The 15,046-nt window shown below is 40.9% G+C and overlaps 1 protein-coding gene across 3 annotated transcripts in view; it reads right to left on the bottom strand.

Moving 5' to 3' along the window:
- LRFN1 (leucine rich repeat and fibronectin type III domain containing 1) overlaps positions 1-15,046 on the bottom strand; it is a 254,965-nt gene that overhangs the window by 18,599 nt on the left and 221,320 nt on the right. For all 3 annotated transcript variants that reach the window (XM_073549033.1, XM_073549035.1, XM_073549034.1), the window contains exon 3: positions 6,193-7,594. In XM_073549033.1, the coding sequence (XP_073405134.1) occupies positions 6,193-7,574 (1,382 nt within the window). In that variant the 5' untranslated portion in view covers positions 7,575-7,594. The remainder of the gene's footprint in view (positions 1-6,192; positions 7,595-15,046) is intronic.

Genomic DNA, 15,046 nt, shown 5'->3' with positions numbered 1-15,046 from the left:
AAAGAATGATCCCTCATCTGAGCACTGCAACCAACACATATTAAAAAGTTATCCTTCATCTGGGCATTGCAACTAACAAGTATTAAAGAGGTATCCCTCATCTGAACTCTGCAACCCACATGAATTAAAGAGCTATCCCTCATCTGAACTTTGCAATCAACAGGTATTAAAGAGCTATCCCTCATGTAGGCACTGCAACTAACAAATATTAAATAGATATCCCTCCTTTGAGCACTGCAACCAACACTTATTAAAGAGCTATCCCTCCTCTGAGCATTGCCAACAAGTATTAACTAGCTATCCCTCATCTGAGCACTGCAACCATCACTTATTAAAGAGCTATCCCTCCTCTGAGCATTACAACCAACAAGTATTAACGAGCTATCCCTTATCTGAGCACTGCAACCAACACTTATTAAAGAGCTATCCCTCCTCTGAGCATTACAACCAACAAGTATTAACGAGCTATCCCTCATCTGAGTGTAACGAGGTGGCGGGGAACCTCACGTGCCTCCTCTCCCATGAACTCTGTTCACACGATTACCTGCGACACCTCATTGTTATTAATGTGTAGTGTAATCTTTATGTACTGTGATGTCTTGTACCTGCCATATACTGTGTTTATGAAGTTAGCTTAGAGTAAAAGCGGGGTTAGAACAGAGGGGGTACATTAGAAATAGAGACTAGGATAGATAATGGTATTAGTTTAGGCACAGGCAGCAAGGAGTTAAGTAGATGAGAGGGGCACAGAGCAGAGCAGCACAGATCAGGAAGATATAAGAAAGGCTCTTCCTATTTAGATTCAAACGCCTGGGCAGTCTGCCCAAGGGCAGGACGTATGCATTGGACAGTAGCAAGCTGTGGAGATAAGTCTGCGGATGGCAGTAAGGGACCCCCAGCTGAAGAATAGTGTAAATGGGCACCAGCTTAAAGGAATCATGCCCAGGAAGGATTCAAGGTCTAAGACCAGGGCGGGAGCAGCTGAGATGGCGTTCCAGGCACCTTTCCGTTTTGGAACCGTACAAGGGGCAGACAGAGAGCTGGTGACGCTGAAGGTACAGATGGGACATGGACTGTCCAAAGGGACTGCCCGTAAGGCAGAGGAAGGCAAAGTACAGGAAACATTGCCCTGTGTGAACTGTGCTGCTGATGTGATGGATGCCTTACTGTTTAGTAAAGTTCAACTGTTGGAAAAGAACTGTGACTCTGTGGTGTTTCCTGGAAACTGGAAGCCAGAAGCTGGATTAACAGAGGTAACTGACTGTACCGCAGGATTGGGACCTCACCTGTCGTTTTATGTGCTAGGTGCCTGGGTGCTCTCTGACTGTGACTTAGTAGACTCGCCCACGTCTACCACCCTGTGCCACCTTGCTACATGAGCACTGCAACCCACACGTATTAAAGAGCTATCCCTCATCTGGGCACTGCAACTAACAAGTATTAAATAGCTATCCCTCGTCTGGGCACTGCAAACAAGTATTAATCATAGAATCATAGAATGTTAGAGTAGGAAGGGACCTCCAGGGTCATCGTGCCCAACCCCCTGCTCAATGCAGGATTCACTAAAGCATCTCAGACAGATGTATGTCTAGCCTCTGGTCGAAGACGTCCATTGAAAGAGAACACACCATCTCTCGTGGCAGCCTGTTCCACTCATTGTTCATTTGAGCACTGTAACCAAGAAGTATTAAAGAGCTAAGTCTTTAAAAAGCTGCTGTCTTTAAAAGTGACGGAAACTAAAGTTTTATTCTGTATAACAGTATCTGCGGCTGAACTGTTTGACTTTATTAGGTCTATGATTGACAAGAGGAAGTGTGGGTATGATGTGATGTGGTACACTGGGGGTACTCCTTGGGAATTGTGGGCCACATTGGCACCGCACACAGACCACCCATGAAACATGGAAATACTCCAGTCTTGTTAGGGTTTGGATATTTTTTAAGCCTACCTTCGATAAAAGTTAAGTCTGGAGCTGATATTCAGTCATTCAATGTATGCTGTGCTGGGGCTGAGATAGGTGTTGGCCCTTTGTATGATAATGCAGTGTCATGCTAACATCTAGGGTCAGTGAGGTCCACCAGTATAAGACAATTATTTGGTTTGTCTATGCTTTGACAGAACAAAGGGTCCAGCAGAGAAAACCCTCATTTGGGAACTACAGTAATTACTTTCCACTTGGGATGATTAATAAATAAGTGACCTTACCAATCAGTTATCTTTCTTTGTAATGATGACTGGTGAATATGCCTATTTTCTCAAAGTGATGGGTTCCTTGATTGTCTGGAGGCAGTTTGTGCAAGCAATTTGAGGTCATGTCAAGCCTCACCAACTAAAGCAAGATGGTGAATGTTCCTTCTGCATTGCAGACAATTAAATTATGGTCTAGAGTTAACGAGTTCAAATTAACCATTTGGCCTATGTCTTCCCAGGGCAGTTCTTCGAGGTTGTTGTAGGACAAGTCACGATTCGCCACGGTTGAGAGAAACTCATTGATTGCCAAAGGGAACCCACACCTAAAATTATGATATTGAGGATCTTTTTCCAAAATAACTTAGGTCTAGGGAGAGATGTACCTATCATCTGTACAGCTGCAGAAGAGCTCATGGAAAAAGGTGCCTTAGCCTGGAAGCTGACGTGTGCAATGTGAACAGGCATTGATGCTCTCTCTTCCGCACATCAAGAGCAGCTTCATATACGGGACACGTCTATAATCTCATGACTCCCAAAAGCAGGAGAAAGGCCCTCCTAGCATATTACTGTGCAAAATGAATACCATTGTATATTGAAGTAATTCTTAATTTTTTGCAATTCATCTTTGGTATGACTTAAACTCAAGACTTTTCATATGGGAGGTAGAAACACTAACAGTGATGCACAGATTGCATTGTTTGTGAAATAATAGTAGTCAGAAATTTAGTCAACAGTCATAATGTAAATGAGAATGTGAAGACACAGCATTGTATCTTAACTAACCAGACAACTGTTTTTACCAAGCCAGGAAGAATAGACTGTTATCGATATGTTGACTTTTGAATTTAAGTGTTGATTTATGGTTGGTCAAGAAAACAGACTTTTGCTTGTGAAAGCCTTTAATATTGACTTGTAACCTGACATTTGATATACCATAGTGACTAGTGATGTTTACGGATATGCTTATTATGCATTGTGTAGGCCACATAGTTTGTTGACTTCAAAAACAGAGGAGGAAAAACTATCCAAATAGATTAGATAATCAAGTAATGCTACTTGATCTCATGTCCATTCTTACCCTTTATGTAAACAAAAAACTGACTGGACTGGCACATCCAAACTAGTGTGAATATCTGCATACCAGGAGCAGCTTCTTCAATATACAATTTACAAAAAAAGTTGCACTCTATCGTGCTAAAGCATGTCAATGTGAAATATATGACATATGAATAGCAATATGGCTTTTGAATATTAGGAAAAAATGAATGAGATGCTTTGCACAAAATTTGGCCAAATAATATCTGCCCATCAACCATCGTCAAGGTGGTCTCAAAGACTGATTAGTCCCTAACCAATGTGAATACCTCTCTAAGGCTGATGTCTGAATTCTTGGGTGAATGTGGACACCTCTCTCAGTAAAGCCTACATTTATGGGTCGGTAGAAACCTGCTGTAATTAAAATCACCACATGGAGAAGGATGGAGTGCTCGGTCAGTAAGCTGACGATGGTTGATGGGCAGACATTATTTGATGAAATTTTGTGCAAAGTGTCTCATTCATTTTTTCCTAATATTCAAAAGCTATATTGATATTCATATTTCATATATTTCACATTGACATGTTTTAGCACGATAGAGTGCAACCTTTTTTTGTATACCCTTTATGTAGATACTGAATGAAGGACACATGTTAAGTATAAAAATAGGTTACATGCCTCTGTATAGAGAGACAGGGAGACAGAGAGACAGAGATTTAGCCAAGACATCAAAACATCCAAAGGGCCAGAGACAGGATAGCAGCCAATACATCATGGCTCCATCACGAGGATCACGGATTTATTATTCTACAGAATACTGACTTAGGGGACTTTGGTCCCGGCTGGAAGAAGACAAATTTGCTCCATTGACCATCACTGAACCATGGATACATTTCGAGGAAACCATGATTGAGACCTACCGGTTGCCTGTCTCCAAGGCGATGTTTGGAGAGGTCAGGTTTTGACCCTCCGAGCAACTGGCCTTGTACCTGAATGGACTGTTATCTTCCTATGCTTGTCCTATCTGTATGCGTATCACAGGTGGGGTAGTCGACCTTGGAAGCTCTGAAGTAACAGCTGCCATTATCCCAGCGAGTCAGCAGGGAAGGGTGAGATTCTGTATTGTACACCACCTTGGGGTATTTTGCTCGGTCTATTCTATGTGTTATCTGCCTATTTTGTGGTTCAATAAAGTATTGCCACCCTGCTTTATCCTCACCCTGTGTTGTCTGAGTAGCGATATATCCACATTAAATGGCGTTCCGTAGGACGATCCCCGGTTCATGTGGTTTTGGCTAGCGGACCGGGATGCCCGACGACCCCCCATGTCTCCAGAGAATTCTAAACACGTCTGTATTCTGTCTAGTAGCTATATACACATGTATGTTTGTACTACGTATATGCGTGTGCGTACAGGGCGTAACGGAAGTGGTGGGGGATACTCTGACGCTAGTTCTGCAAATGGATTCTTGTCAATGTTCCATGAATAGTGTGAAAAAGAGACAAACAGAAATATTTTCTCTTTAAATAGTTATATAGTATTATAAATTATACACGTGCTGCGCCAATTCTTTGGAATGCACTTCCCAGGTCAATACGATTAGTCCAATTTTAAGCGTGCCCTGAAAACTCATTTATTCAGACTGGCCTACCGCCTCAACACATTAACCTAATCTATACCTGTGTGGCACAGCCAAAAGTTTTTACCATAACCAGGTTCCCCGCATCATGTTCCCACATGCTTTATGCATCCATTAGCCCTCTGTGTCTGTACTGTTACACACTTAACATTATGGTTGGTCCAAACAATCAGGGCAACTGTTACCACCCACCTTTCGTGTCTCCCCTTTTTCCTCATAGACTGTAAGCTTGCGAGCAGGGCCCTCATTCCTCTTGGTATCTGTTATGATCTATGTGATTATTGTTATGCTGTAATGTCTATCGTCTGTACAAGTCCTCTCTGAAATGTAAAGTGCTGCAGAATATGTCGGCGCTATAGAAATAAAATTTATTATTATTATTATAAATTAGATTTGGTCCAATTTTGGATGCAATATGTATGGTTAATCACGGCATACTTAGCTTGGCCTTGTATCTACACGTTAAGCAGATTTTATTCCTCGCCATGTTTATCTACGGCAAATAATAGCTCTCAGTCCCGCTCAGCAAGCCTGCATTGTCCCATTATAAACTGTTTGCAGTGTGTGACATTCTCATTCTTTACACTGGAGGGAATCTCATTATGATGACGTTGGGCAAAAGCCCGATCTTATCTTACCAGTTCTTCCATGGTTATGGCTTCTAGAGCAACAATAGAAAGGATGGTGAATACACAGGGACGGGAAAAGGAGGCTACCAGGAGCAATCCTCCCAATTACAAGAACATGTTTTAGACTAAATCACATTGCTCTATGTAATTGGAGTGAGTGAACGCTTTCACCAGTTTAAAATATTTGGCGCTTTGCAAAATTCAGGTGGCTGGGGGGTCCGCTTTGTATTTTTGCTTTTCAATGGTATATCCACACAAAACAGAAAAATCCACAAATCCTTTGAATGACTAAATGCAGATTTTGATGATGACATGCAGCAGATTTCACCGTCATTTAGCTGCTTTGCAATGAAGAGGTAACAGCTGCTGTGAAAATCCACAACAGATATTGACTTTAATTATCCGCAGTGCAGGTTAGCCTCAATGTAGAAAATTTTGCAGTATGTGAATAAGATTTTTTTTTTAATTTGGCACTTTAAATCCACTGCAGATTATAATTCTGCATGGAAAATCAACCTATGTGGACATACTAGCAATTGAAGTCTTGCAGGAACTAGAGCTACAGTTAAGCAAATGGTAGTGTAGCGTGAAAACAGTGTCTCAGGTGTTGGAGCATTTCTGTCTTATTCATAGTCATTATTTGCAATCCTACTGTAATGCGCAATGTACTATGACAATAATCCCCCATGCCTCTCACCTGTATACTAAGGAGTCATCTAAGGAGCTGTTATACTGGATCTGGTACATGCGGATCCCAGGAATATGACGCTCTGATGGCCACTGAATGACCACCGAAGTGGATTTCAGCTTGTCCACCAGAATTCTTCTGTCTTGTAAATTCTTGGTATCATTAAATCCAGACTTGGTAGAAGTTGTGATATCAGAAGACCCAGGATCAGGTTCTTTAATGTGAGCTGTGTTGTTTACCAGCAATGGAAGGGGTACTATTGCCAACTCCACTGGGGCAGTGATCTCACCAGCAGCATTAGACGCTATACAAGTGAAAGAACCACTATCTTTCAATGTCGTAATGGTTATATCTAAAGTTCCGTTGTCATGAACTAGAATCCTTGTTGTATTATGTATAAGTTTTCCATCCGGACCGATCCAGTGGACTGACGGTTCAGGATCTCCTACGGCTTTGCACTTAAGGCTGACGCTTTGTCCTTCCATGACGAATGCTTTGCTGGCATAGTGTTTGGTAATGAGTGGAGGCTCACAGATAAATTCCTCCTCTTGGATTGACCAGAAATACTTGTCCGTTAGCTGTTCTGGGGAGGCACAAGTCTCAAGGTCATCTTCTCTTGTCAGTCGTCTGAGCCATAAAAGTTCGCAGTTACAATGGAGAGGATTCCCACCAAAGCTTATGGCCAGAGATGACGCACTACTTCCTCTCGAACTGGCCAAAACTTGAGACTTGAGAAAAAGGTTGTCTGGAGGCAGTTTGTGCAAGCGATTTGAGGTCATGTCAAGCCTCACCAGCTTATGCAACATGGTGAATGTTCCTTCTGCAATGTAGTCAATTAAATTATGGTCTAGAGTTAATGAGTTCAAATTAACCATTTGGCCTATGTCTTCCCAGGGCAGTTCTTCGAGGTTGTTGTAGGACAAGTCAAGATCCTCCACGGTTGAGAGAAACTCATTGAATGCCCCAGCCTGGACAGAATTTATTTGGTTGTTACCTAAAATTAGATGCCGCAAGTTGCCCAAACCACGAAAGTGCTCATTTCTTAAGGCCGAAAGTCTGTTGCTGTTCATATGCAAGGCTCTTAGAGAACGTAGGTCAGAGAACGCCAGGGGTACAATTTGGCTGATCGTGTTCCGTGACAGTGTCAAGTGCACCAAATTGGTCATGTTGCTAAAGTCCTTGCGTCGAATAATGGTGATAAAATTATCCGTCAGTCGCAACTCCACTGTCCTGCGGTCAATAGCTGGGGGAACAAAGAGAAGTCCTGTCTTGGCACACAGCATGGTGAGAGTTGGAGAGTTGGACTGGCAGATGCAGCGACCGGGGCAATACTGTGCTCTCCCGAAGTACCCCAGAGCTCCCATCAGCAGCAGGCATAGCAACTTCTCCATGGCCCCTTGGCCAAAAGAGTCTTTGGAGGAGAGACAAAAGAGAGAAAAGAACGTTGAGTACATTTTTAGAATTACGAACATTCACTATTAACATATTTGCATAAACAATTAATTTTTGTCTTTAGCAATTAGCAGCCCGGGGCTGTAATTTTCAACTTTTTAATACCTTCCGTAAAAAAAAAAAAATTCCAAGAAATGTACCATACAACTTTCGAGTCTTTCAATCTAAGCTTCGGAGGTAAATTATTACAGTCAGGTGTGGGGGGGGGTTATTTATGAAAGCACAATCCCATGAAAAAAGTGGATGTTCCTTAAAGAAAATAATTAGATTCTGTCATTTCTCTAGTGCCGCCTAGGGTGATATCTGACTAGTTGCTATGGGTTGTATGAACTCTTCCACAGCTTTTCATAAAAGTCCCTGGATATTACAGACTATTCTGGTTCACATGAGATCCCTTCCTGTATTGTTTAGTAATGCAACCTCCAGAAAATGTAAAATGAAATTCATGTATTATAATGAAATTGGCGAGAGATAATAGCTGCTGGTATATTTATTGGGCAATTAAGGCCGCATGTAGAATTTGTGAACGCAATATTACACATATATGAAAACAGCATTGTCAAGAATTCTTGGTATTGCGTGTGCCAAGGTTATGAAAATTTGCATGCTGTTCATTATAGGATGGCTTAAAAGAAGAAAATTGCTTTTTTGCATTAACTATATTATTCGTCGTGCTCAATTTTTGATTAACTTTCTGTAATTTGCATCATTTTAAGAATTGTTTTGGATGTACACACGTATATTTATTTAGGCTCGTCAACACATTCCCTACCCATGCATTTTCTTGCTAAGTTTTCAAAATTATTTTCAGAGAGAACTGGATTTGAATATGCTAAATAATAAGCTATACCCTATTTGCAGATGATGCATGGAAACAAAATTGAGGAGTAAAGGAGCCACGGAGCAGGTGATACAAAAAAACTTATGATGTTTAATTGAATGTGAATTTCACTAGAGAACAACTCCTTTCTTTTGGTCTTTTTACTATATATGGAGCAAACTAAAGATCTTTTTCCAACCTGGACTTTTGGTCAAGTGGTCGTCATTCCTAACAAATGACAGACTTGAAGAAGTTGTCCACTACTTGGACAACTCCTTGTCATATCCCACGCTTGGCTCCGATAAAATAAAATAGCCTATACTCATCTCTCGTATCGGCGTCTTTCCCGCAGTGTCGGCACTCGCTCTCCTCGGGGCTCCCATACTGTTGTTGCTACACTTGACCCCGACGCCCAATCAGTGCTGGCATCACTTTCTCTGCCTTCTGTCGAACTGAACATGAAGAGGAAGTCAGAAATCAGATGCAGCCCGGACGTCTTTTTTCAGATGAATGTGGGGATAGTGATGCCAGAGGTGATTGGATGCTGGAGTCACGCATCACAACAACAGTACGGGAGCCCTGTGGAGAGCGAGTGCTGACACCACTGGAACGGCCCCGGCACGGAAGGGAGGCGAGTTTAAGCTTTATTTTTTTTACTTAATCGGGGCCAAACGTTTAGATCAAGAAGGGGTTGTCCTATTAGTGGTCAACCCCTTTATGCAATAACATAAAACAAATGGAACTTCAGTAAAAACTAAACTTTTATAAATATGTACTGTGTATGTATATATATATATATATATGAGCCAAGTCAGGTAGGACAGGGTTAAATCATAGCACCACAGGTCTGGATTAGATGCACCTGACTTGCTATAACTAAGAGCCAGGGCCTGATATCAGTAGGTATGTGTCAGTCTGCTGGATGGAGCATAGTGAAGTGTGCTGCTGGTGAGTCTCCAGTCAAAATGTAAGCTATAGCTTAGAGAGAGACATGCCAGGGTCTCTCTCTTCATGGAGGTTGCATGGGTCAGCTAGGAAAGCTGAACAGTCTGTGTGTGGAGAAAAAATGTGGAAGATGCAGCCTGTTCAGTGTGAACTGTGCCTAGAGATGATCATTTCTGTTTGGTGCTGGAAGCTGCTGAAACTCAGGCTGAAGGGGATACCGAGACTGATAGAGTTGTGCCTTTTTAGTGTATGAAGTTTTTTTTCTGGGAGAAAGGACTATAATAAAACTTCACATGTTTGGACCACATCGTACAGCCTGTGTGAATGCCACCTAATGCCTACCTGAGACAGTGGTCCCTACAATGTATAAATAAATAATTATTTATATATATATCTTATATATAACGGTGGATGCGTCCTTCTGTCCGAAGCCGAAATAGGCGGTGCCTGCGCAGTGTGGTGGCGGTGAAAGCGCATGCAAACATTGCGATCTCTGGTGCCATTTTATTGAAGACACTGTACAAATGTACCAATAAAAATGCTCACCACTCGGGCATAGAACAGGTTCAATACCTAGTATATATATACATATTTTTACAAGACCGACACAATGGGAATAGATCAATGTCATAATCCCTATAGAAAGGGGGCAACTCCCTGCATAATTGGGACCTGCAAAAAAATGGAGCATGGAGCCCTATGAAAAAATAGTACTGGAGTACAGTACATGCTGATAGAAAAATATAAATTTTATTAGTTCATAATTAAAAAGTAGACAAATGTTCAGAAAATAAGTGGTAAGGACACAAAAAATAATCCGAATGTCACCATCCAAAATATAATATGAAACATTCACGCTTATGGGAAAAAAAACACAAGTCACATAGTGTTTGCATAAATAGCCTGATATAACAGAATATGAATCTACTGCTCATACACAGAAAAAATGTAATATAGTAATAAAGAACCTGTGCTATAGAAAATATTACTATGCAAAATGAGAGCGCAGAGTTACCATGAAAAGAAACCAAATATGCACTCAGTGGATAGGGCAATATAATAGGCTAAAGGAGAGAGAATGTAAGGAAAACTCACTGCACAGACACAGAGCGTACAAAAATGCAAATAGTGCTTACCCATGTGGGAGGGTGCTATGTGAGCATTCATGACATCGCCCCAATGCACGTTTCGCGTATTGGGCTTCTTCGGGGGGCTGTGTCTCTGCTCTCTCATTTTGCATAGTAATATTTTCTATAGCACAGGTTGTTTATTACTATATTACATTTTTTCTATGGCTATGTATGAGCAGTAGTTTCATATTGTGTTATAACAGGCTATTTATGCAAACAATATGTGACTTATAGTGGGTTTTTTTTTTCAATAAGCGTGCATGTTTCTTATTATACTTTGGATGCTAACATTTTGATTATTTTTTGTGTCCTTACCACATATTTTATGAACATTTATCTACTTTTTAATTATAAACTAATAAAATTTATAGTTTTATATCAGCATGTTCAGTACTCTAGTACTATTTTTATACAGGTGCTTCTCACAAAATTAGAATATCATCAAAAAGTAAAGTTATTTCAGTTCTTCAGTACAAAAAGTGAAACTCGTATATTTTATAGCGTCTTTACAAACAAGGTGATCTATTTCAACTGTTTATTTCTGGTAATGTTGATGATTATGGCTTACAACCAATGAAAACCCAAAAGTCATTATCTCAGTAAATTAGAATAATTAACAAAAAACACCTGTAAAGGCTTCCTAAGCATTTAAAAAGGTCCCTTAGTTTGTTTCAGTAGGCTCCACAATCATGGGGAAGACTGCTGACTTGATAGATGTCCAGAAGGCAGTCATTGACACACTCCACAAGGAGGGTAAGCCACAAAAGGTCATTGCTAAAGAAGCTGGATGTTTACATAGTGCTGTATCCAAGCATATTAATGGAAAGTTGAGTGGAAGGAAAAAGTGTGGTAGAAAAAGGTGCAAAAGCAACCTGGGATAACAACAGCCTTGAAGGGAACCTGTCAGCAGGATTATGCACAGTAACCTACAGACAGTGTCTGGTCGGTGCCGTTATACTGATTAAAATGATACCTTGGTTGATGAAATCCGTTATGTGATTGTTGTGTAATTTTTATTTTCAGTTTTGTGTTATTGATATGCTCCTGTCTAAAGGCGGGGCTGGTGTATGTGGTGCTCTAATTAGATATTAATAAGGCAGACTGTTGACAGATCACTGATCCCTCACTAACCTGCCCCCTAGTTTGCATAATGAATACCTGCATATACTTAAAAAAAGAAAACCCTTCTGTAGGCAGGTGCCGGCCGTGGCACCTGTTCTGCAGCAAAATTGCATCTTCTGTGTGTCAATAATACATTTTTTTCAGGTCAGTCGGCTAGAGAAAAAAACAATTTAAAAAAGTCGCACGCCGGGCCTGTGCAGTAGCTAGCGGTTTCTGCTGCTGTGATCCGATAGCTGCTACTGCGCATGCGTCGGCAGCACCATCTTACTAGAGAAGAAAAAAATTTCTCCTACAAGATGGCGCCGTCCGCGCCTGTGCAGTAGCAGCTCTCAGCTATCTCCAAGCTTCTACTGCACAGGCGTGGGTGGTGCCATTTTCAAATTGATTTTTTTTTTACTCTAGCTGAATAACCTGGAAAAAAATGTATTATTGGCACACAAAACATGCTATTTTAACCCCATAGAGAATCTATAGGATATTGTCAAGAAGAAGATGAGAGAAACCAGACCCCACAATGCAGACGAGCTGAAGGCTGCCATCAAAGCAACCTGGGCTTCCATAACACCTCAGCAGTGCCACAGGTTGATCGCCTCCATGCCACGCCGCACTGATGCAGTAATTGATACAAAAGGAGCCCCGACCAAGTATTGAGTGCATTTACTGAACATACATTTCAGTAGGCCAACATTTTGGATTTTAAAGTCATTTTTCAAGCTGGTGTTATAAAGTATTCTAATTTACTGAGATAATGACTTTTGGGTTTTCATTGGCTGTAAGCCATAATCATCAACATTAACAGAAATAAACACGTAAAATAGATCACTCTGTTTGTAATGACTCCATATAGTATAGGATAATCACTTTTTATTGCAGAACTGAAATAAATTAACCTTTTGATAATATTCTAATTTTATGAGACGCGCCTGTATATACATATTGCAGTATAGCATACATACCGTACACACCTGCCCATTAGTTTAATACTATAGTACTGTAGTTATCATATAATGCAATCACACAGTGCCCAAATTGCACCACTCAGGAGAAGTGTAACTTGAAGGACCCCCTATGCAAAATGGGGAACAGAGCCCCCCCGCCATGTGTCACATAATACTGGCCTCTTCTTATGTTGCAGAGCAATTCTCCATCTATAAAGGCTGCACCAGCCACCCAAAAGTAAAGAAGGAAATATAGTGATCTTCCCTGGCACAGGCACCAATTATGGAACTGGAGGTGCAAGTTCTTGGTGCCCAGACCATTGGGGCTAGCGGTGCCCTCTTCACACACATCAAACACCCCTAATATCATATCTGCTGCTGTATATGCCCCTTTGTTCAATAATCCTTGTTTACTAATTATGAGTAGAATGGATAGACAGAAAGGCCAGTGATTTATTAGAATCTGAAACATGGAAAAATACTAAAGCCACGAATGTGTAGAGATGTTCAGGCAATGAACTTGTCACTTTGCAACATTTCAATATACCGTAATTAAAAAAAAATGATTTGCCATTTCCTAAAACTGATTTAATAATGAAGTTTTTCCTCCTCGGTTCCTTTCATATCTCAAGTGTTAAGCAAAAATATCAAAAACCTGAGCTGGCCACCTCCGCGTCAGGTTCACGCTCGGTGGCAGATATTGATAGGAGAGGTTGATTGAAAGTAGCAGCTGTCACGCTTTGCTTTATAGGACTGTTCACTGAGTCACTGCTAAACTTTCGGGTCCCTGACTCGGGAGAAGACTGATTAGGGAGATAATCAGACTCATTACACGTATGGATTATTTACAGTAATTCAATAGTCACGAATCATAAGAGATCGATGCGGAGTGAAAGGATACGGTAAATACCCATCACTGCTGTCTCTTTTGCATATTTTTCACTTTAGTTCTGTCTGACCATTTTTAACCATCAGCATACTATGCCTTTTGAAAATCCCATTCACACGCTGTGTTTCCTGTGCAGAATGTGACCTGCAGTGCAAATTAAGAATCTGTTCACATTTTGTTTGTTTAGCGCAGCTTTTCCAGGCAGGGCTGAGTGCGGAAAATCTTCCTAATAGTACAGTACCATTTAAGTATTCAAGAAATCTCATCTACACTTAGCGGAAACTGCAGCAAAAAATCCACAGAAAGTCAATTCAGCACAAATTTCTACCTTTGATGCAAATTGTGAAATCTTCGGTAAATCCACAACAAAATTTGTAAATCTTCCATGTGGGAACATACCCATAATCTGCAGTAGGTCAATACCTGACACATAGATCTGCTGCAAATTTTCCCAATTGTGTCCAAAATTTGTGCCAGTTGGGATTAATCTCAGGTACGCATTAGGTAGCATTCACACAGGCAATGCGGTTTGGTCCAGTTTTATTGCTTTCATAAAACTTCCAAGGGATTCAAAACGAAGACAGACTCTTCTGGGCACGAATGTATCAAAACAAATAAACAGTTTCTTCAGCGAGCACATATGTCAGTGTGGGCTTACCCGACCAGATTACAGTCCTTTCTCCTGAAGAAAACTTTATACATACACAGAAAAGGCATGATCCCACCAGTCTCAGTATTACCTTCAGCTTAAGCTCCAGCAGTCTCCAGCACCAAACACAAGTAGTACTCCAGGCACAGTTAACAATGAACAGGCTGCAGCTTCCACATGTGTCTCTGTGGTTCCTACACACAGACTGCTCAGCTTTCCTAGCTGACCCAAGCTTGTCTCTCTCCCAGCTATAGCTCAAAGTTTGGCTGCACAATCACCAGCTTCAATGCAAAACACTCTGCCCATCATCCAGCAGACACTAAGAGAACCCATTTCCTGGTTCTTAGTCAAAGCTATCCAGGTGCATTGAATTAAGATCTGCAGTGCTATGATTTAACCAAATCCTACCTGGCTTTGCTACAACATATATGCACACAAGCCAGATTTGCTGAGTTATTTCTGTGCCGACTACAGCAGAGTACAAAAAAAGGCAAGTGGAGAAGATTTTAAAAAGACCCGTAATTTCACACCATGCCATTTTCTGATGCAAGTTTTTGTTGCAAAATTTCCAAATCAGTTGTACAAAGGAAAGTAATAATCCATAATGGAATGTTTTGTTGAGAATTTCAAATCCATTGCCAAGGTTAAGCAATCCATTTGCTTTTTTTCCAACTTTTCAGAATCCTTCATTAAACTGTAGCTAATTTGCAACAAATCTGCACCCAAATTTGCAAGATTTGGTACAAATTTCTTGCTTCTGATTTCCTCGTGGAGTTTTGTAGATGTTTTTGCAGAAATTGTACCTGCTCTTTTCAATAGGGCATGCATGTGGCTCCCCAACTTTGGCAGCTGCAAACATTATTGTGCAAGGCTAGCAACTTCAAAAATCGACACCCTAACAACCTTATTATGTGTTCA

The sequence above is a fragment of the Dendrobates tinctorius genome, unplaced genomic scaffold (assembly GCF_039654945.1).
Source record: "Dendrobates tinctorius isolate UK_male_01 unplaced genomic scaffold, ASM3965494v1 ptg000158l, whole genome shotgun sequence".
Classification (NCBI taxonomy): domain Eukaryota; kingdom Metazoa; phylum Chordata; class Amphibia; order Anura; family Dendrobatidae; genus Dendrobates; species Dendrobates tinctorius.
Note: the sequence above shows the minus strand (reverse complement) of the source record. Positions and strands in the feature narration are given on the sequence as shown.